Source organism: Vicugna pacos, chromosome 16 (assembly GCF_048564905.1).
Source record: "Vicugna pacos chromosome 16, VicPac4, whole genome shotgun sequence".
In the NCBI taxonomy this organism is placed as follows: Eukaryota; Metazoa; Chordata; class Mammalia; order Artiodactyla; family Camelidae; genus Vicugna; species Vicugna pacos.
This window is the reverse complement of record NC_133002.1, coordinates 5,650,062-5,671,573: the sequence shown is the minus strand read 5'-3', so window position 1 is coordinate 5,671,573 and position 21,512 is coordinate 5,650,062. Positions and strand designations below refer to the sequence as shown.

General features: G+C 38.3%; 1 protein-coding gene across 3 annotated transcripts in view; it reads right to left on the bottom strand.

Annotated features, from left to right (window-relative positions):
• AATF (apoptosis antagonizing transcription factor) overlaps nt 1–21,512 on the bottom strand; it is a 91,737-nt gene that overhangs the window by 10,417 nt on the left and 59,808 nt on the right. The window contains exons 9-12 of one of the 3 annotated variants that reach the window (XR_012060187.1): nt 20,932–20,999; nt 19,042–19,122; nt 12,371–12,442; nt 9,346–9,519 (exon numbers count right to left, since the gene is read on the bottom strand). Coding sequence is in view for 2 of the 3 variants with exons in the window: in XM_072940288.1 (XP_072796389.1) it covers nt 12,270–12,273; nt 12,371–12,442; nt 19,042–19,122; nt 20,932–20,999 (225 nt within the window). In the remaining variant the exon portion in view is untranslated. Of the gene's footprint in view, nt 1–9,345; nt 9,520–12,248; nt 12,274–12,370; nt 12,443–19,041; nt 19,123–20,931; nt 21,000–21,512 lie in introns of those variants that run through there. The other 2 variants (XM_072940288.1, XM_072940287.1) reach the window with 2 other exon arrangements.

The following is a 21,512-nucleotide window of genomic DNA, read 5'->3' as shown; positions in this document are numbered from 1 at the left end:
CAAGAGTTTTCTTGAAAGATCTTTTCCCAGGGTTCATCCTGAGTAAAAAGAACTTAAAAACTCTCTTAAGTAAAGGACCAGGAAAGCTGAATTCTCTTTATTTCTGGGGCTTTTCCAACATGGCCAAGAGCAAAGAACAAAGTATGAAGCTGGCCCCCAAGCAGTGCAATGTTGGAGCAAGAAGACAGAGAATCAGGGCACAACCCAGAGGGGAATGCAGTATAGAACATGGCCAGGTACCCAGTGCCGTGGGAACAGAGCAAAGCACAGACTTACAACGGCTCGACTCCAGGTGCTTCGACTTTACGACAGTGCGAGAGCAATACCCACAGAGTAGAAACTGTACTTTGAATTTTGAATTGTGACCTTTTCCCAGGCTAGTGACCTGTGGCAGACACGCTCTCACAATGATGGACAGTGGCAGCCCCGGCCAGCCGCGCCATCACCAGGGTGAATGACAGACACGCTGACAACCATTCCACACCCAACCTTTGTGTTGTTCACTTTCAATACAGTGCTCAACAAATGACATGAGATACTCAACATTTTATTATAAAGCTGGTTTTGTGTCAGATGATTCTGCCCAACTGTAGGCTAACGTAAGTGTCCGAGCACGTTTAAGGCAGGCAAGGTTCAACCATGATGTCAGTAGGTAAGGTGTACTAAATGCATTTCGACTTATAATATTTTCAAGTTTATCAGGATGTAACCCCATTATAAGTCGATAGAAGATGTGTACAGTAAAGGAGTTAGGTGACTCAGAGATTTCAGGAAAATGGCAAGAAGCCTTTGTTCATTCACCTTGTAGGACTGTTTGCAAAAATAAGCTTACCAGCAAACTGCTTACAAGCAACAGACTCATAAGCTGAAGGCCACTAAAGGCATTTCAGACAGAAGAACTACAGCCAACTTTTCTCAGGTTTGCACAGAAATGGGTATGTCTGCGTGGCAGGCAAAGGGACAATGATGTAACAAACATATACACATGTGAAAACATGAATTTTGTTTGTTTAAGTCATTATCTGCACAGACATAATTTAAAATAGTTCTCAGAAACAAAAAATTAAAATTACATTTCATTCTTAAGAATCAAATGATCAAAAAGGACTATTTTCACTTTCTACAGAAGGGAACTAATAAGGCCGAGAAAGAAGAGTTCTTCAAGGCCACACTGGCTGTGAGCTGGGGCAGAACCGGTGCTCAAGAATCCGGAGTCAGTTCTCTAGAGAAGGTTGACATCAATTGGGGAAAGACTTCAAACTGTTTTGCAAATAATACTTGTGTTATACTACATAATAAGGCAGGATACAACTGGAATCAAAACACATTATTCAAAATGTGTGAGCATAAAATCTTGATAATACCGAATACAGGATTGTAGTAAACATATACATACTGTTCTGACTTATAAATTCAGCATTTTTAGCAAGGAAAAAAAAAACTCTAATAAGTATTTTTGTGAACAGTGTTAAGTATTGTTAGAGAAGAACAAATGAAATAGGGGTTCAAGGACAAAAGAGCCTCCACCTCAGTGGGGGATGGGAACCTTCAAAGTCTCCTTTAAAGGGCTGGTGTGGGCCAAGGACTATGGACTTGCAGCAGGAAGGGGCAGAGGTGGGGTTGGGAGGTGGGTAGGGGTGGGGAGATGCTCCAGGTCGAGTGAGCAGAGCTAAGAGACACTAGTAGGGGAAGCAGAGTGTGTCCCGGGACTCTAGCGGACCGCAGGACAGCACAAAAGGCGTGCACCCTGAACCAGGGGAGGAGGAAAGGCTGCAGGCCTGGAGTGGTAGGTTCGAGGACAGCTTCCACCCCGCAGGCCACGAGGAATGGTATGCGCTGAGTGATATTTTAGGAAGGTGTAATCTGGCAATGCTGCACAGAACTAATTAGATCAGACTGGTGGTTAAGAGGCTGTTAATGTAAGTCTATGTGGGAAGCAAAAAAAAAAAATCTGGGCTCAAAAAGAAGCAGTAGGAATGGAAAGGAGAGAACACTGAACAATATATTAAAAGTTCTAAGCAGATTCAAAGTAAGAAAATAAATCAGATGAAACCAATCGGTGAGTAGCTGACGGTGGGGTACAGGAGGGCCCACCTAAGCATAAAAGCAATGAAATACATCCAGAAGAAAAATGTGTTATATATTCGATCACATAAAAAGCAAAACTTGTAAGTGACAAGTAAAAATCATTAACACCAACAGCTAAGCAAAAATGGGAAAATCTACAAAAAATATGAAATATGGTATACAACAATAACATACAGAATTCATACAAACTGCAAATACAAATGATTAATAAACATACAGACTCTTCAATAAGTTACTCTATTAGTAGCTCTTTAATAGGTTACTATTACGTGAGAAAATAAACATTAGATACTTAGCCCAGTGCTGGCACACTGCAGGTCCTCAGTAAGGTGTCACTGTTAGGAACTCCCCGCATCAGCAAAGGTAAATGACATGCGCCTCACTTGGGGAAGGGGGTGGGGCGCTGATGGGGGTGGGGCAGTGATGGGGTGGGCAGTGATGGGGTGGGCAGTGATGGGGGCTGAGTTAGTTCAGCCCATCACGAATCATTAGAAAGTTTATGCCTTTGATCCAGGAAATATCCTTCTACTCTTCAGAACCTATTCTAAAGATACAAGCAAAACTTACAACATGGATTCCTATACAAGTATGTTCACTGTAGCACTACTTAAAGAGAAATAAAAACAATCAGAAACAACCTAAATGTTCAAGAATAAACAGTCCATAACTTAATATTATAAAGTTAATTAAAATGTCTTTAAAATACTTAATGGTATTAAAATACTTACAAAGTTAACTGGAAAAGGCGGTTCAAACATATATATATATATATATATATATATATATCTTTATAAAATACACACACAAAAACATTCCGCAAGAAAATATTAAAGTACTAATAACAGTCAATTCCCAATAGCAGATAACAGGAATTTCCCTTTGTTCCTTTCTGTATTTTCCAACTTTTCTTCCATAAGCGCGTTTTGTTTTTATTATAGGGGAAAAATACTGTCTTTACGGGAAGCAGGTGACAGGCCCCGAGTCCAGCAGAAGGAGAACTCTAAGAGCAAACTGATCGAAAATGCTGGATCAGTTTCCAAAGCTAGTTATGAGGTTAGGGTCTCTGTAATCAGAAGAATGGTGTAACCATAAGAGCAGGTCTGGAAATTCAGTGACTCACACTAAAATGTGAGTGGTTTGAAAAGGCAGAACCTTCCTATATAGACGGCATCTTTATTATAAGAGAAAGAAAAAAATTCTTAATCCAGACAAGTTTTCTCCCTCCCCACACAAGTTTTTAATTGAGAGAAAGGCTCTGAGTGTGTGTGGTGGGGCACGGGAGCAGCTTCCCTTGGCACACACTCCCACGTATTCCTAAGAGCTTGCTGATGTCTTGGAAACAAGGGGCAGGGGTTGGCAACCATACTCTTAGATCCAGACACCAGCTCTGCTACTAACTTGCTATTTATCTTGGGCAGGTGACTTAACTGCTCTACGCCTCAGCCTTCTTATCCTAAAACACAGATAATGTCAACCACTTTGATGGTTTCTAATAAGGTCTGAATGAAAACATACATGAAGAGTTTAGTGCAGTGTCTGGCATACAGTAAATGCTCGGTACGTGGACTATGAAGTTATTAGTCTATGTCATTTCATTGCCAATCAGAAATAGGGTGGCAGACTTGGGGGGGATGAATCAGAGCAATGGATGAATGCACGTAAAATCTGCATGTCCAAGCAACCCGAGTTGCTCAGTTGGCTCAGTGATCACTGTGAGAAATGTGTTAATAATGTGTACGGATGACTAATCTAAATTAAGGTGGAAAACATTAACCATTGCCTACCTCCTTGCAAGTTATTTCACTGTGACTAATACAGTATTGATAAGATATTATGTTTTAAAAGACAGTAATACAATATAAAAACTTAAAAATAGTAATTCCTTAAGTGAAACATTTACACTCACTTTAGATAACAAATGTGAACAGTCTCTTTGGGAGAAAAACAGAATTCACAACCCTTTGGAGAAATGATGGAATCTGACTGCAGAAATGAGAACTGTAGTCAAGAAGCCCCCATTTCGAGGAAAGATTTATCTGTTCAGCAGCTAAATCTCTTTCCAGAAAATGTACTTTCTCTCTCTACAACCTGCTTGGAACCAAGGCTCAATTTGAGTATGCAAATTCTCTAGAACTGTGTAAGACTGAGCTGAATCGAATCGGGAAATACAAAAGAAACAATAGCAGGGCTTTCTTTTCAACCCAGTTTTAAAACTCTGGCCCAAGTGTCGGCTTTGAACTTGAGGATGTTTCCTTTGTCCTTCCTGCCACTCCTGGAGGAGGAAGGGCCCCCGGCCTCCAGGCTTGGGGCTGGACGCCATCTTTAATGATGATACATGGGGTCCCTCCCTCCCCGCCGCTGGGGGGTCAGACGGGTACCGCCGCCTGCCTGAGTAGCAACTAGAGAATTATAAACTGTGTCGATCTGAGTTAATGCAAAGCTGTAATCCTCTTTAACAAGAGATCAAATCACTGCCATGAGTTATGTTCATTCTGTAATCTGATAAGGAAGAGAGGGAACCTCTAATAAAGGAGTAATGGGAGCCTTTAATGACGCTGGGGAAAGGCAGCACTGGGGAGAGCACCACTCCCGCTCCCGCTGATCAGATCAATGCAGCATATTTGCGCGGACTTGTTTCACCTGTCAGAACAACCTGTGTCTTTTTAGGAGATAAGAAGCCTCAGAGAAAACATCTGTATCTTAACCATCCTCACCTGCAAGTTTTTAACCAACGAAAAGCACTCTGTGGAAGGTATTTCTGGGGTTATTAGCCAATGTGCTCTCAAATGCTGAGCCAACTTCTTAAGAATATTTCACCATGATTCAGCGTACTATGTCTAATTAAAAAAAAAGTGGGTAAAGTAGGTAATGGGGAATCAAAAATGGTCTAAGTAACCTCTGGGTTACCAACTCAGGAGAAAGAATATCATCGGTAGGGTGGTAGGACGGGCCCATATTTAGGGTGCAGACCCACACACAAAAATGGCACACCGAAGAGAAACTGCCTGCACATATCCTATTACACCCAGGCGCCTTGGGAACAACGCGGCAGTGATGCTGACAAAGCACTTCACGGGGCTGGGTTACATTTGTACGTTTCTAAAACTCCAGATGTAAAACAATAATATATTTGGTGCTTAGCAGTTATCATTAAAGGATCCTTTCCTTGTTCTCTTTAATGCCAGAAGCTTTATAAAAGGAGCGGGAAAGTGGTCTTTTATTTTGGGAGGGTAGAATGAAAATGAAAATTCTTGCTGTTTCTATTAAGAATTTCTTTAAGTTCTCTGCAAAGGAATGGAGTACCTACAAAATGTTGATACTGCTATCATTTTTGTAGTAAGAGAAAAAGCTTAGGAAAATACAGCACAGTACCCTTTCGATGGACAGTACCAGACTCGGGTTTATCTTGTCACGGTTCTCTGAAGCAGCAGTTAATGCAAAGCAAACCCCAATTTTCTGAGGCGGGCATCAAGCCGACTGTGGCCTCAGACCCGTTCTGTGCTCACAACCAAAGCCACGCAACAGACTATGTGGCTCCCACGGCTCCTCTTCCCCAAAGCCAAGGCAGTGGCCAGTTCTGAGGAAATGTCTCAGAAGTCATACTCCGAATTCACTTCTACTTGTCACACTAGCTTTGTACTATCTGACCTACATCAACACAACAGATGAAAAAGAACGAACTTCTTTAAAAGCCTGCCTCAGAGGGGCTTTCAAAACCACAGGCAAAAACCCAGATGATTATCTCCACAACCTACAGAGTCTCCATTTTGTTAGAACCATAATAAGAGATCACCTGAATCACCATACTCCCTCTGGTCTTAATAGCACTCCAGGGGGTTCACACCATGTAAAGTAAGCTCTGTTTCTAAATGGACTTAATAAGCTTAGAGTAACTTCAATAGTCAGAGAAGTGAACAGCAATCCTGTAAACCACGCATGTTAACGCACCAACCTGCTCTTGCAGGTGACGATATGCTGAGAGGGATTCTCTGCCACCAAGGCATCAAGCCCTTTGTCCTTCTCAGCCCACTGATGTCTCTACAGCGTCACATGACACTTCGCCCTCTTCACAAAGATGAGTCTGAAGGGCAAACAGGAGCTGCTCTGGGAGCTGTGCTGCCCGGGGCCACGAGTACCTGAGGGTCCAGGAAAGCCAGTGACCATCTTTAGACGCCTCGTAATCTCCTTCCTTGCATGCAAGCACGTACCAGAGCAGCAAAATGGGATTTCTCTTCTTTCCTCCCAGTGCAGGGAGTGTTCACCAGGCCTGCAGTACCAGCCACCTGCCCACCTCACGGTGCGGTAAAGACCTACTGGACCGGCACATATGAAGTGTCAGGAGTTCTGTGTGACTTTCACTGACAAAGGAGGCCTGAAGGCCTGTAAAGGCGTTTAAATCAGTATCCAAAGTTTACCTAGATAGACATGCCCCTGAGGGGAAATTTGGTAACAAAGGAGCAAACGGGGCTACTTTGCATTTTAAAAAGTTAAAAAAAAATAAGATTGCTTGGGGAAAATTTCCTAGCATGAGAAAACAATATGTAACAGCAGATATGAACTAAGCAGATAACAGTACAGAACACACCACAGGAGAAACAAAATGAAGACACCACCAGCTTTCTGAAGATCCTTTTACAGATAACAGCTCTTCCTCCACTAAGGATATTTTAATACCCCGTGTTAAAGAGATCTCTGCTCTCTGCCTTAACAAATGCTGTGTTCTGGTCTCATTCAATTGAACCAAATGCAAATTTTTTTGAGCTCAAACTGGACAAGGGAAATGGAGGATTCAAGGACAAGCTACAGCACTCAGATCCCCACCTTCTCCCCTCTTTATTAACACTGAGCTTTAATCCAGCGCAGGCACATGTGTGGAACGATAAACTGGACCCAAGAAACAATTAAGAAAAGAGAAGGGCTTCTCTCTCCAGATCCAGGCATGGTAGGAATCACAGGTAGCATGGCCTCTGGGAGTAAGAAATCAAAAGGGCTACAAAATTTGTTGTGTAATTTTTTTTACCACGATTAAAAAGGGGTGGGGGGGTGGCGGCTGGGAAAGAAGCTAGTCGGGTATCAAAAAGCCAGTTTTATCCATATGGTTCATAGGGCAGAAGCCTTAAGGGAGAGATTTTTCATTCATGTAATACTTCATCCTTCAACAGAGAAATAATCAGGAACTGTCTACCTCCTCTCTATATTATATATATAATATACATCAAAATGAACATGTCCTCTTCTGTTGATAAAAAGAGACACAAGTTTACTGTAAGAAAGTTTGAGTACTACAGAAATACAAAGAGCAGAAAGTCAAACATACTTTCCTCCACCCTGCCCAACAGTAAGTGTGTGAAGAGTTTGGTGAGAATTGTTTCAGAGCTTCTTATTTTTTTTAGTGACAACTAATATGAATGCATTCTCATGGCACGAGATGAGAGCAAAATAGAAACATAAGAAATAAAAGATTGAAAGTCTCCTTTCACCCCTTCCTCATCCCATTCCCTTCCCCATAGGTAAACATTTTAAATATTATTGATGTATGGTCTTTCCAGATATTTTCCTAAGCACTCTAACATGTACATACATATGTGTACATATAAACCTGTTTAATATTTTTTAAAGGCACTACTTTTTTTTTATTGAGTTATAGCCAGTTTACAACGTTGTGTCAAATTCCAGTGTAGAGCACAATTTTTCAGTTATACATGAACATACATATATTCATTGTCACATTCTTTTTTGCTGTGAGCTACCACAAGATCTTGTGTATATTTCCCTGGGCTATACAGTATAATCTTGTTTATCTGTTCTAAAGGCACCACTTTTTTGATGATACATGTCTATTTACTCAAAAGTAGAATTATAATGTAGTATTCTGCGGTTTATTTTTTCCACCTAACATTATGTTAATACACAGAGCTCCACTTCCTCCTTTAACAGTATAATTACAACAGTATAACTAAGTGTAATAGTTGCTTATAATTACTTATAACATAAAAATGATTTTCTGTGATTTATTTAACGAGTTCCCTATTGACAGTCATTTGGATTGTTTCTTATTTTTCCCCCTTATAAACAATGTTGCAGTAAAGATCTTTGATACAAAAATATTTGCCAGCTTGCTATTTCCTTAGGTCAATTCCTAGAAGGGAATTTTTCTAAATCAACAGATACTATAATACCTTTAAAATTCTGAAACACAATGCCAAACAGCCCTCCAGAATGATTTAGCCAGTTATGTTCCCAACAACAGTATATGAAAATGTCTGTCTCCACACACCATCAATACTGCGGATTACCAATCTTATAATGTCTTCCAAATTTAATATGAAAAAAACTCATTATTTTAATTTGCATTTTTTTGATTAAAGAGATTGACAGTCATTATGGTTTTTGGTTGTTCGTAATTTTTCCTTTATGATTTCTAAGTTTGTTCGTTGACATGCTTTGCCCATTGTTACTAGGATATTCTTAGAGATTTGTAAAAATGCTTTACATAGTATTATTACATAGTAATGTCATATTGTGAACCTTTCTGTCCAGTTTGTCATTTACTTAGAAATTTGTTTTTGCTGTCTTTCAATGTGACTTTTATGCAGTCAGATCTACTGATACTGTCCCTATGGCTTCTGGCCTTTGCATCATGCTTACAAAGTCCTTCTCTCCCTCAAAATCATAAAAAACTCTTTATTCATACATGCACAGCAAGAAAAACATATCTGTAATTTAGCAAAACCAGAAATGTAGTATGCGTAGATATTGACGTGAAAGTTTCCTATTCCTCAGTATTTTAGGGTGGATAAAGTGGGACACCAAATAGCACAGCACTTGATGATTTCCAGTTACGGAATTAACCAAACGAAAACAAAACAGGCCAAGCTATGACTGCCTCCTTCTTAAGATAAAGTAACACCACCTGCTGGCCCTGGAAGCTTTGATACTAGGAACAGAGAGAGATCTAATACCCACTCATTCTACCTGGAGTTAATCTGGCCTATTCAGAGCATGAGCAGTAACGTGGGCGTCTGCCTTTGTATGAAACACAATGGGAATGGAGCGTACTTGTCAAAAACAGATGCTCACTTCTCCAGCTACAAGATTTTTATTAAATTCCTTGTTAAGTGGCTAAACCAACTAGAAAACAATGCTGATAATGAGCAATCAGTCCACAAGGGATACCCTTTTTTCCCCCACAAATATCAAAGGCCACAAGGACTGCTACCCAACAAACACATTCCCAACCCATTCTCCCTTACCTACCTGCAGTGGCAACATAACAGAGTTCTACCAGTGAGACATGAGAAGAAGGTTTTGGAGAGGATTCTGGGAAGCTTTTACTCTTCTGATGAAAGAAGATAGGTATGGCTGACACTACTCCTTTCCTCTTCTTCCTGCCTCGAATGCATGCTTGATGGCTGAAGCTGCAGCAGCCACCTTGGGACCACAGGGGAAAGACCAAGAGATGTGGCCCTAAAACCATTAAGAAAGGAAAACCATTGCCCATAATTACCTGCCACCCCTAGAATTATTCTGTCAAAAAAATAAAGTCCCATTTGCTTATGCTTCTGTAGTCAGGTTTTGTTTCTTGCAAACCAAGTCCAACATAATCCTAAGTAAGAAAGTCATTCTCAAATTATCTTTATGTCTAGGATATAGTAAACTCTCAAAAATTAACAGTGAATAAATAAGATTCTGGAAAGCTAAGTGTCCCGGAATATTAGGTGATTCAAGAAAAATCCCAACTAGGAATGATGATTGATTTCTAAATGATCTAGTGGTACTGTATTCTAAAGACGTCACTAATTTAAACTAGGTTTCACTATATGCCTGGGAGAATAATGTTACCTTAATGGATTGATTTTAGTTTTTAAGTACCTAGTTTTCCTTTCCTGTTGAAGTAATTTTTTCATGTCATCCTGGAAGCGAATCCAAGCAGCACTCATTTTACTCTATTATTTTTAAAAACAGACTAGATTTAGAAATGATTAAAAAAAAAAAAAAACCCAGCCAGACACAGGCATTCACTTGCAAGGCATAGCACACACAGCACATGAAGTCACAAAGATGCGAGTATAAATGTACTCAGAACCATCCATAAGCTGTTTTATACTCAAAGCACTGAACAGAAGCAAACAAAAAATTAATCATTGTGTTCAATTAAATGTGCACATCTACGTTTCAAGCAAAGGTGGTGGGAATCTGATGGGATTTAGTAGGAAACCAAATACTTTCAAATAAAAAGGTTAAATGTAGTTTGAGAAAAGGGAACCCTTCTGCACTGTTGGTGAGAATGTAAATCGGTGTGGTCACTATGGAGAACAGTAATGGAGGGTCCTTAAAAAACTGAAAATAGAGTTACCAGATGATCCAGCAATCCCACTCGTGGACATATATCCAGAAAAGATGAAAACTGTAATTCGAAAAGATACGTGCATCCCAATATTCAAAGCAGCACTATTTATAACAGCCAAGACATGGAAGCAATCTAAATGTTCATCAACAGATGACTAGATAAAGATATGGTATAAAGATGTGGTATGTATGTGTGTATGTACATACACACTGGAATACTACTCAGCCATAAAAAAGAATAAAATAATGTCATTTGCAGCAACACGGATGGACCTGGAGATTATCATATTAAGTGAATTAAGTCAGACAGAGAAAGACAAATATCATACGATATCACTTACATGTGGAATCTAAAAAAAAAAAAACAAAGGAACTTATTTACAAAGAAGACTCCCAGACACAGAAAACAAACTTATGGTTACCAAAGGGGAAGGGGGAGTGAGGAATAAATTAGGGATTTGGGATTAATAGATACACACTACTACATATAAAACAGACAAATAGCAAGGACCTACTGTATAGCACAGCAAACTATATTCAGTATTTTATAATAACCTATAATGGAAAAGAATCTGAAAAAGAATATACATATATGTGTAAGTATGTATAACTGAATCACTTTGCCATATACCTGAAACACTGTAAATCAACTTATATTTCAATAAATATAAAAAATTTTTTTAAAAAAGCGATAAGGGGGGGCATCCTTGCCTTGTACGTGATCTTTTGTGAAAGCTGTATCTTAGTAGGAAAGCTTCAAGTATGATGTTAAGCTGTACATTTTTGTAGATATTCTTTATCAAGCTGAGGAAAATTACCTTTATTCCCAGTTTACTGAGAGTTTTTAACATGAATGGGTGTTATATTTTGTCAAGTGCTGATATGATTGTGTAATTTTTCTTTTTTAGCCTTTTAATGTAATGGAATTCAAAAACTGTTTCTTGAATTATATCAAATCCTATCACAATATGATAGTATTAAACCTTTCAGAAAGGGAAAAAAAAAAAAGAGTTACCTCCTGTGCTAAGAGAGCCTAGAAACCATGACACCCAGGAACAATGAGCACCCCAGCGCCCAGATCTTGGTTTCTAAAATCCACAATCCACTAAAAAGAGTCAGGGATCCTTGGAGAAAGACTGACCCAAGGGCTGGAACAGGGGAAATAGAAGATTAGCCTAGAACATCTTGTTGTGGCAGAAAGTGAGGAATTACTCAAGGAATGACTGGGGACATCTCAAAAGGACACAAGCCAACTTGAAGGGGTTTCTATTAACCTGGGACAATTTTAAATCAAAATAAAGAATGATAGTAACAATTATAATTAATGAATAAAACAGGAAAGCATGAGGCCATACTGATGAATAAATGAATGGTAAATAAATGAAAGAGAAGGGATATGGCTAGATAGGTAATATTTTTTAAAACAGTTATCTCTGAACTGTAATATTATGAGTATACTTTTTTTCTATACACATTTTCAGTTTCAGCTTTGTAAAATAAGCATGTACTTCTTTTGTAAAAACACTCAAAAGAAAAATCCTCAACAGCAGCCTGAACAAACACAACATAATGCACATCTCTAGAGCTATTTTAAAAGGGAGAGTATATGCATAAAACCCCCAAACACATAAAGCAAGTGCATGTGCTGTCCTAACCCATCTGTCTGGTGAAGAGCTCAGATGTCCTAGGCAGATGGCTGCTAACGTTAAAAACAAACAAAAAACCACCAGAGGCAGCATTGAGATTTATGGAAATTTTGTTTTGGTTCTACAGTAATTACAGGAGTGAAGAGATGTGACAAGGATCCTTGCTATGATGCCAATGACAAATGGTTACCTGATAAGAAGAAACGGAGAGGGTGACAGGCTGTAGAACAGGTCAATATCAGGCTGTCATGAAGCCATTTGAGACATATAATTAATCTATTACTCACCTGGCATCATCATTCATTGTGGTATGGTCAATAGGCGCCATGAAGCTCAGTAGCTTGCTAAGGACGTGAAACCTAAATAAAGTAGGAAACAAGCAGGCAGCAACATTAGTAACTATTAACCTAGAAAAGGAAACACATCATAGGAGGTAACAAACTCCAGAACTGATCACAGGAATATCTGGCTCCAGAGTGGAACAGGGAACAATTCATAGACACACACTACTCACAGCTACAAAAACCCTTTTTCCTTAATGCTAATGATAAAAGCACACTGTAAAGGACAGTAGTTCAGCACAGATCCATTTATATCACAGCTCAAAAAAACAGTAGATACACCTGTGCCCTTGAGCAATATATTACCCCTTAAATATCATTCCAGACAAAAGACGATGAGGACTTCACCACCCCATTTTCCCCTCCCGTACATACATCTTAATCATTTTTAGAGTCATTCAAGCTCCCTACTGGCGGCAGTGCAGGGAGCTGCGTAACGTCCGACTGGAACACCTCGGCACCACCAGCACTCACTAGCACTAGTTCCCTGAGTCAGAAAAGGCTCTAGAATGACCTCCACTCACTAGCTCCACTGAGTCTTTCACTTCCCCCATCTTTCAGTGAAGCACACAACCGCGCACGTTACAAGTCTGGTCCCTAGATCTTCAGTCAAGGTGTTACAGAAATTTAAGGTACATCACCTCCATCTCCCACCAATAGGAAAAAAAGGGCATTTTTGAATGAAGTGTTTTCAGACCCTCTGGTGAAGGGGGCTGAACAAATATTTGACTTTATATACACTATATTATACCAAAGAGAATTCAAAGAAGGTATCCCTTTCTGTTCATTATAATAGAAGAGGTTGTATGACAACTTGGGCAAAACACTATCCACAAATATCCACAAACAAAAATATGATATAAATATTTTCGTGTGTGTAATGTTTTAGTTTTAAAAACATTTATGTGTGAAAGAATTTGATTCTCTACTATAGTACCAAGAGGTAAGCCTCTCAAATTTCGTTTTTTTAAAAAAAGAATTTAAAAGAATAATAGTGATGAGATTTTTCCCATTTCAAGAATGATAGGAAAAGCATAAATTCATTACAGAAAATTTGGAAAACAAACAATCGCAGCATACAGAAAAAATGCACATGAAGTTCCTCCACCTATAGACGACTGTTATTAATATTTTGGCTAGTTATGTTCATTTTATATAGTAATGCATACACACACACAAATTGGTATCCTCTTTTTTTCACTTAGCATTGTATCTCAATAGCTGTATTTTCGTATTTTTGAAGATTCATATTTTATTTTTTTGAGGGGGCAGGTAATTAGGTTTATTTATTTACTTACTGGAGGTACTGGGGATTGAACCCAGGACCTCATGTATGCTAAGCACACACTCTTACCAACTGAGCTACTATACCTTCCCCCATATTGCTTTCTAATTCTTTACTTTTTGTAAGATGCAAAAATAAAATCTGTGACTCATACTTGTTTAAGTGTCTGTTATCTCCTAATTATAAAAAGTACATAATTCTTATAAAAAGAATCCAAATTCAGAAGTGTATAGAAGGGACAAGTCCTCTGTAGTCCTATTCCCTAGAAATAATTACTGTTAATTAAAACTGTTAAGTTTGTCTGTAGCATTTTCCATATGTATGATAAATATAAACAGTACAAACAAATATGTATTTTTCACATAAAATGAAATTGTAATATACTTAATATTCTGCATTATGCTTTTTTCCTCTGTCATATTCTATTCTTTTTCACAGATGCAGAACAGTCTGTTGTGTCGATATAATTTGTTAAATTTCCTATTGATGGGCATTTATATAGCCTGTCCACTTTAAAAACCACATTAAACAGTGCTAAATTGAAGATTCTTACATATAAACTATTGTATGTTCACACATTTCTATAGGATAAATTTTGAGATGTGAGATTGCTGATTAATCAAAAGGTAAACATATTTAAAGTGGAAAAACTAAGCCAAATGCCCTCCCAAAGGTTATGTTAATGTATGAGAATACAAGTATTTACATAACCTTTTTATTTAGGTATAAGGTGTAAGTATGGTTGATAAATACATTTTAATGTCTTTAGGCTTTACTAAACTCTGCTGCCCATCTGAAAAAATGAATACTATCCTTGGCTATGTCCAAAGACAGATTTAATTCACCATCTAGACAAAGACTAGGAACTATAGTTGTGTTGTCCAATCCAGGAGTCACTGGCCACATGTGGCTACTGAGCACTTAAATCGTGGCAAATCTAAACTGAAATATGCCAAACTGGGATATGCACCAGATTTTGAAAACTTGCGATAAAAAAAGGGAAAGTATATCATTAATAATTTTTAAAATAATAAATTGCTGAAATAATATTTTTATATATTGGGTTAAATGAAATATAGTATTAAAATTAAGTTCACTTTCATTTCTTTTCCTTTTTAATTGTAGTTACTAGAACATTTAAAAATACATACGTAATAGGTATTTTTACTGGACGGCACTGCTCTGTGGAATATCTTTACACTTTACAATAAATTCAATAACTATTAACTGCATAATGAAAGGCAGGCTTTAAGAAATAATCAGAGTAAAGACAATTTAGTACTGTGTACCTAATACAATGCATTTCATCTAAGCTCAGTGCTACTAAGGATGGATGCGTGTTTCAGTATTAAAACACCTTTTACCAACCTCACCAAGAAGAGAAATAAAATTTTGTTGCAGAAGAACAAACACATCCAGTATGACATATCGTTATTATAGGCATGAGAGTTTAACTCATTTACATTATGAATTCTGCTTAAATCATGATCAAATCCACTTACAGATAATGCTGAGTAAAATACTGATAATCAATAATTATTTCCCAAAACCAAAATATTTCTTTTTTAATCAGTTATTTTGTAGCATCCAACTAGCAAGCTGCCATGCCCAATCTGACCCGGATTGAAGCTACTGACCTACTATCATTTAAACTCCTGTTTCCATCAGGTAATGTTCATCTTTGCCGTGACATTTCTGAAAATCTTCTCTCTCCAACTCTATTACAAATAAAGAACAAAACTTGCTCACTGGTGGAACCCAGTATCAGTGATGACGGTTGGCACACCTTACCAGCTCTTCTGGGGGTCTAATTTAAGGAAGTTACTTATGATATTCTCATCTAGCCTGGGCCACTTGTTAAATCCTTCAGGGCAGAATTCTGATTGTAGCTAAGATATCATGTTGGGCTCTGGAATCAGATCAATTAGCTCAGATCTCACTTTGCTGCTTACTGGCTCTGTAACACTGTGAGTTATTTATCTTCTGTAAACACTTTACACGAATTAGCTAATTCAATCTGCCTAACAATCCTCTGAGATGTGACTTTTATTACCATACTCGGTTCACAGCAGATGAGGAAACCAAAGCACAGATACCTAAAGCAACTTGCCCCAGGTCTCAAGGCTGGTAAGTGGAAGAGTCAGATTTCAAACCTGGACACTTTAGCATCAGAGCCTGTGCCTTTTCTAGCTCTGCATGTAAACTGCTCTGCAGTGACCGGCAGTAAGAGTTTCAGAAATGTTACCGCTATTGCTATAAATAAAGATCACGCTGAGTCTAAACACATCCCACACATGCATGGTCACAAGGGGAGCCAGGTGAATATAGATGATAAAACTGTAAAACAATTCAAAGCACATGACCTTATTTATTACTTTTCTTTTTATTTCTTATTTTGCAATAATTTTAGACTTAGAGAAATAAGTTGCGAGAACAGTGCAGAGAGTCCATGTATACCCTCACTTAGCTTCCTCTAACGTTAACAACTCACACGGATATAGTGTAATTATCAAAATTAGGAAATTAACATCAGTGCAATACTATTAACTAAACTATAAACCTTATTCAAATTTCACCCCTTTTTACCCGAGGGTCCTTCTTCTTTCCGGGATCCTATCTAGGACCCAACACTGCACCTAGTTGCGGTGTCTCCTTAAGTCTCCTCCAAACTTCTTCCTTGTTGCTCAGGCTTCCTTGTCTTTCAGTGACTCTACTACAGTCTACAGAATAAAATCCGAATTCTTAGCATGACCACGATCTAGCACCCACTTAGCCACACGGCCTCATCTCCTGCCATTCCCCCACAACATTCACTTTAAGTCTTTGCCAAAACAAATGAACTGCAGTTCCTGAAAAGAAAGTGTACACTCTCAAGTCAAGCAACCATTCTTCTTCTGGCCTTTTCCTAGACTAACTTCCTAGTCTGTTCAGTGTGAAGTGTGGGTGTTACAGCTTACAGAAAGTCTTACCTGGTGAGCGTTGTTACTTTTACTGTCATAATCATCCAAAAACATTTCTGGCTTGTCTACAAGGCACTACAGTAGATATAAGGTTGGAACTGTCTTAATGGGTAAAGCAGGACAACTCTTGCCCTGAAGGGGCACACCGATACAGCTACTGGCCCTCATAGTTTTAAAATTCACAATAATAATGTAGAAAAGGCATTTTTGGCCTCTCTCCATTCTTTTGATGAGCGTATATTAGCAACAGCAACGCCAACCGATGAACACGAGAGAAACTACAGAAACCAATGCTTCTGAATGCTTACTATGTACCAGATACATACACATTAATCTTCAAACCAAATGTAAAAGTAGGGATTATTATCTCCACTTATTAAATGAGAAAAGTGAGGCTCAGAGAATAAAGAACAACCAAAATCATACAGCCAGACAGAGCCAGTCTACTGATTTGACATCCTGGGATCCTTCCTCTAAAGAACATTTAAAGCCTCACAAAGCTGTTAATCACTTAACTAATTAATTAGAAGTATAGCTGATCTACAGTATTACATTAGTTTCAGGTATAACATAATGATTCAACATTTTTTATAGATCATACTCCATTGGAAGTTATTATAAAATAATGGCTATATTTCCCTGTGTTGTACAGTAAGTCTTTGTTGCTTATTTATTTTATACATAGTAGTTTGTGTCTTGTAATCTATACCGTATCTCGCCTCACCTCTCCGCTTCCCTCTTCCCACTTGGTAACTACTAGTTTGCTTTCTGTTTTGTTACATACATTCATTTGTTGTATTTTTTTTAGATTCCCCATATAAGTGGTAACACAGTATTTGTCTTTCTCAAAGCTATAATTTTAAAAGTACAGTGTTGGAGAAAAATCTGAAAGAATAGGTATGTATTCCTCCTGCTCAATTATCGAGTACCACTAGTAATGTTCTTCTTTATATGCTTACAGGAGTGAGGGGTGCAGAAGAAACAGGTACAAAAGAGGCACGTATGTGAGTGAGCAGGTAAATGAACATTACCATAGGAGGCCCAGCCGGTCTTGGAATAAAAACAGCAATCCTAATGACAAGTAATGATGGCAACCAGTACTTGCATCGTGCGTTGTGCCTGGCACTGTTCTAAAGGGTGGATATGTACTTACTCATTTAATCCCACGGCAACCCCACAAGGCTGGTACTAGTATCATCCACATTCTACAGATGAAGAAACTAGCACGGGGAGGTTAAGGGTGTCGCTCAAAGTAACTACTAGTCAGTGCCAAAGCCGGGATTCAAACTCAGGCAGTCGGGCTCTCGAGCCCTGCTCCTAACCAGACCGCTGAAAACAAACTTGGAGAAGGATGAGGATCTGGAAATTTCAACATATGAAAAAAGTTAAACTGTAACAATTTAACCTGAGATTTAAGAAAATGACTTTCTATCAAAAGATGATGAAAAGCTGCTTTGCAGTTCTGCAAAGTTAAAGAAAAATAAGCATTTCTTGATGAGTTTTATTAAATACTAAAACAGGTTAATTAAAGTAGTTAAATCTGCTTCTCTGAAGATATTTAAAAATGAGATAGATTCACATTTGTCTAAAGGGAATTTTATGACAGGCAGGCTCTAATAAGGATGTGGGATTAGCTATCTGCCTAAAAGTATTCTAACACAATGAGTTTAAGATTCTTTTCAATGTGCACCTGAATTACAAGCAGTTCCTTTGACACTGAGGCCCTGTGTGAGTGACGTTATGTAATATATAAAAACAGTTACAAGGGATCTAAGTCTAAGAGCACAGCACTGTCACTTCCACTCTTGTCTTTCTTTTGTCTCCACACTTAGGAAACGCCTTCAAGAGCTCGTGGGGTGGAGGGCTTTCTTACACTCAGAAATTTCTCTGTTTTCTCATAAAAATTCTACTCCTTGTCTCATGTAAGCAGTGTTAACATTCTCTGGAATCCTTCATTTATATCTTTTTAGCATACTGGGTCTGTGTATGGCATCACAAAAATGGACCAATATAATTCTATTCTAAATAAGACCCCAAAATACAATTTGTATATTGTTCTGTAGAAATCACTTTTTAAAACTAAGGCAATATCATCTGTCTTGACTTGCATTCTTATTGTTTCTCTTTCAGGGAAATTCAAGTATTATTTAACCTATCCATTCACAACAGCAGAACAAAAAGTAACTTAAACTATCTTTCCAGTTCAGAGTAATAAAAACGGAGTCTCAAAAAAGCCTCAGATATTGTCTTAGTTATTTTTCTGTTCCTTAAAAACAGAATCATTGGAGGAAATAGAAAAATGACATAACAGCCAACAAGAGAAGAGATGCCAACAAACAATGTTAACATTTTTTTTCTGAAAAGTAACTCACCGAAGTTTCCTTCCTTTGCTGGCTTTCCTATCTACTTTCTTGTGGATTTTACTTCGTAACTTCTGGATTGCGAGCCACTGCCTGGGAAATTCACAAGCGGTGTTATGCATCATCACTAACAGAAACAGTTACACATATTGACAAATTGGAATTTTTCTCACTAACGACACTGCAGAAAGAGATCATCAACCTACATCAAGTTCCTCAAGATAGTCTGGGGCCAAAGCGAGTCATCAATTGAAGAGGATTTGTGCGATGGTTAAAAAAAAAATAAAGGAAGCTGGGAAACTCTACAGCAAACTTGGTTAACAACGTTCCTTAGTATTTGGAGTTGCTGTGACGAGCACTAAAGCTGCCAGTCTGCAGGAACACCCATCAAACCGAGTTTAGCTGCTTGGGTTTGCTTTTCATGTGTTAGCTGTGCAGCCTGCTCTGTTACAAATATTGCAGCTGCTGTTTGGTTTGAACACATGAATTCTTTACATCCAATTTGCCCTTTACTAATACCCAACTGCTTTTTCTTGTGATTTCCAATTCTTGCTAAGTTTTAAGAATTACCTGCTATTGATACGAGTTTTATAGTCATTTTATTTATTTAATTTTCACTTCGTCTATAACATTTCACGATGCACTGCTAGAAGGTAAGGGCTTTTATCCCCCAATATAATCTCAATACCACTGGCACACCTGAAAAAAAGTTAACAATAATTCTTTACTATCATATATGCAGTCAGTCTTTAGATTTCCCAGATCATCTCAATTTTATAGTTGGTTTGTTTGAATCAGGATCCAAATAAGATTCATACATTATGCAGCCATTTTAGATTAAAAGGAGTTAATTTTTCAAATGAAGAATACTGGGCTAAGAAAATCTTCATAAATTGCTTATATGAATGTGAAAAAAGAAGAACGAGAAACAGCAGCAGCTAGTCATCTTACCTGATTTATACAATGAAAACTCAACATCAAAAAAAAATATCTAGGGAAATCCAATTACTGTAATCTTAATATAATCTTAATTACCATAATCTATTTTATTGTAGAGTCAGATAAATGTACAATATAATCACCACTTAAATGCAATTTGCTCTATCACATTAAATTTATAGTGAACAGCTCTCTATAGCATTCCAGAGATACAGAAAACAGCAAAATCCTACCCTAAAATTCAGATGTGTTACTCACATAGAATTGTTTCGTCAACACAAATTTTTCAGTGTGTTCTCAAAATGCTGCTCTGCCCAGAATCCCATTCTGACACTTGCAGCTTTTGTTTCCTTTCATGCTTTTGCAAATTATGGCTCATGGCTATTTAAGTGTACACCATCCATTAGGTAGCAGCACTCTAAATGTCCTTTTTATTCTCCAACCAAAGGATGAAGTGTACATACAAGAGCCTTCCTTCACTACTTTACATTCTTCCCGGGCATCTGGGTAACGCTGCCACGTTCCAATTCTAATTGTGCCGTGGCTCTCACTGAAGGGGCGGGGGTCTAAATTAGGGCAGACACTCACGGAGTAAGGAACCTGTTGTGCACGGTGCCACACTCTGACAGACGAGAGCATGCATTTGGGGGGATGCTTTTTATGCACTGTTAAGAGACTGATACACACTACCCAAAACAGAGAGCAAAGAGCTTAAGAAAGACTTTGTAAAACAAACCCTAAAATAAACACATCTAGGTATTTCATAATCTCTTATTCAAACTGCACTGAAGGCAATGTAGGGTAAACAATTTCCATCCCTTTGTCTTTCTAGCTCTTGCTATCTTGCTTAACTTTTGTAATTATAAAGCCAATCCACACCTTGGAGGTAGAATTGAGGGGACTCAGAGGGAGAGACTATTACACAGGCTGCCTGTATGAACGGAAAAGCCATATCTAAATTACCTTCCCATGGCCACCTGATCATTGGGATCCAAGGAGCTGGTCTTCCGTTCTATGAGTTCTCGAAGGAGCTGGGGGGAAAAGGAAAGCAAGTGATTTATTCATCATCTCCCAATACCGACCGACTTTAAAAGGGCACAGTAGGAATTCTGAATGGCACAGTGACAGCTCTAAAACTACAATCAATAAGGGACAACCCAGTGGCAAGAGCATGACTGAATTCCCATTAACCCTTTCATATTTATATATTTTTAAAAAGGTGGCTATAGCAATAGCTGAGAACAGAAGTCCATTTAGAAGACTTATTGTACTGTAGTTCATCTCAAATGGATCAATGAGTGTGCAACATTCCCTTCATGGTTTTTATGATTAGTTTTGTCCGCCTCATCGATATCAGTGCAGAATCTTTAAAAGGTCAGGTGGGAGGGGCTGTGTGGCCAAAAGGAAAATGCATCAGCGTCTCACCAACAGGATAATGGTACATGCTTAACTCCTGACCTGTACCCCTAGCAGTCAGGAAGGCCTTCCTCAGGCAAAAAGCCTTTCTTAGATATAATTGAAAAGTGTGAACATCATTTGCTTGC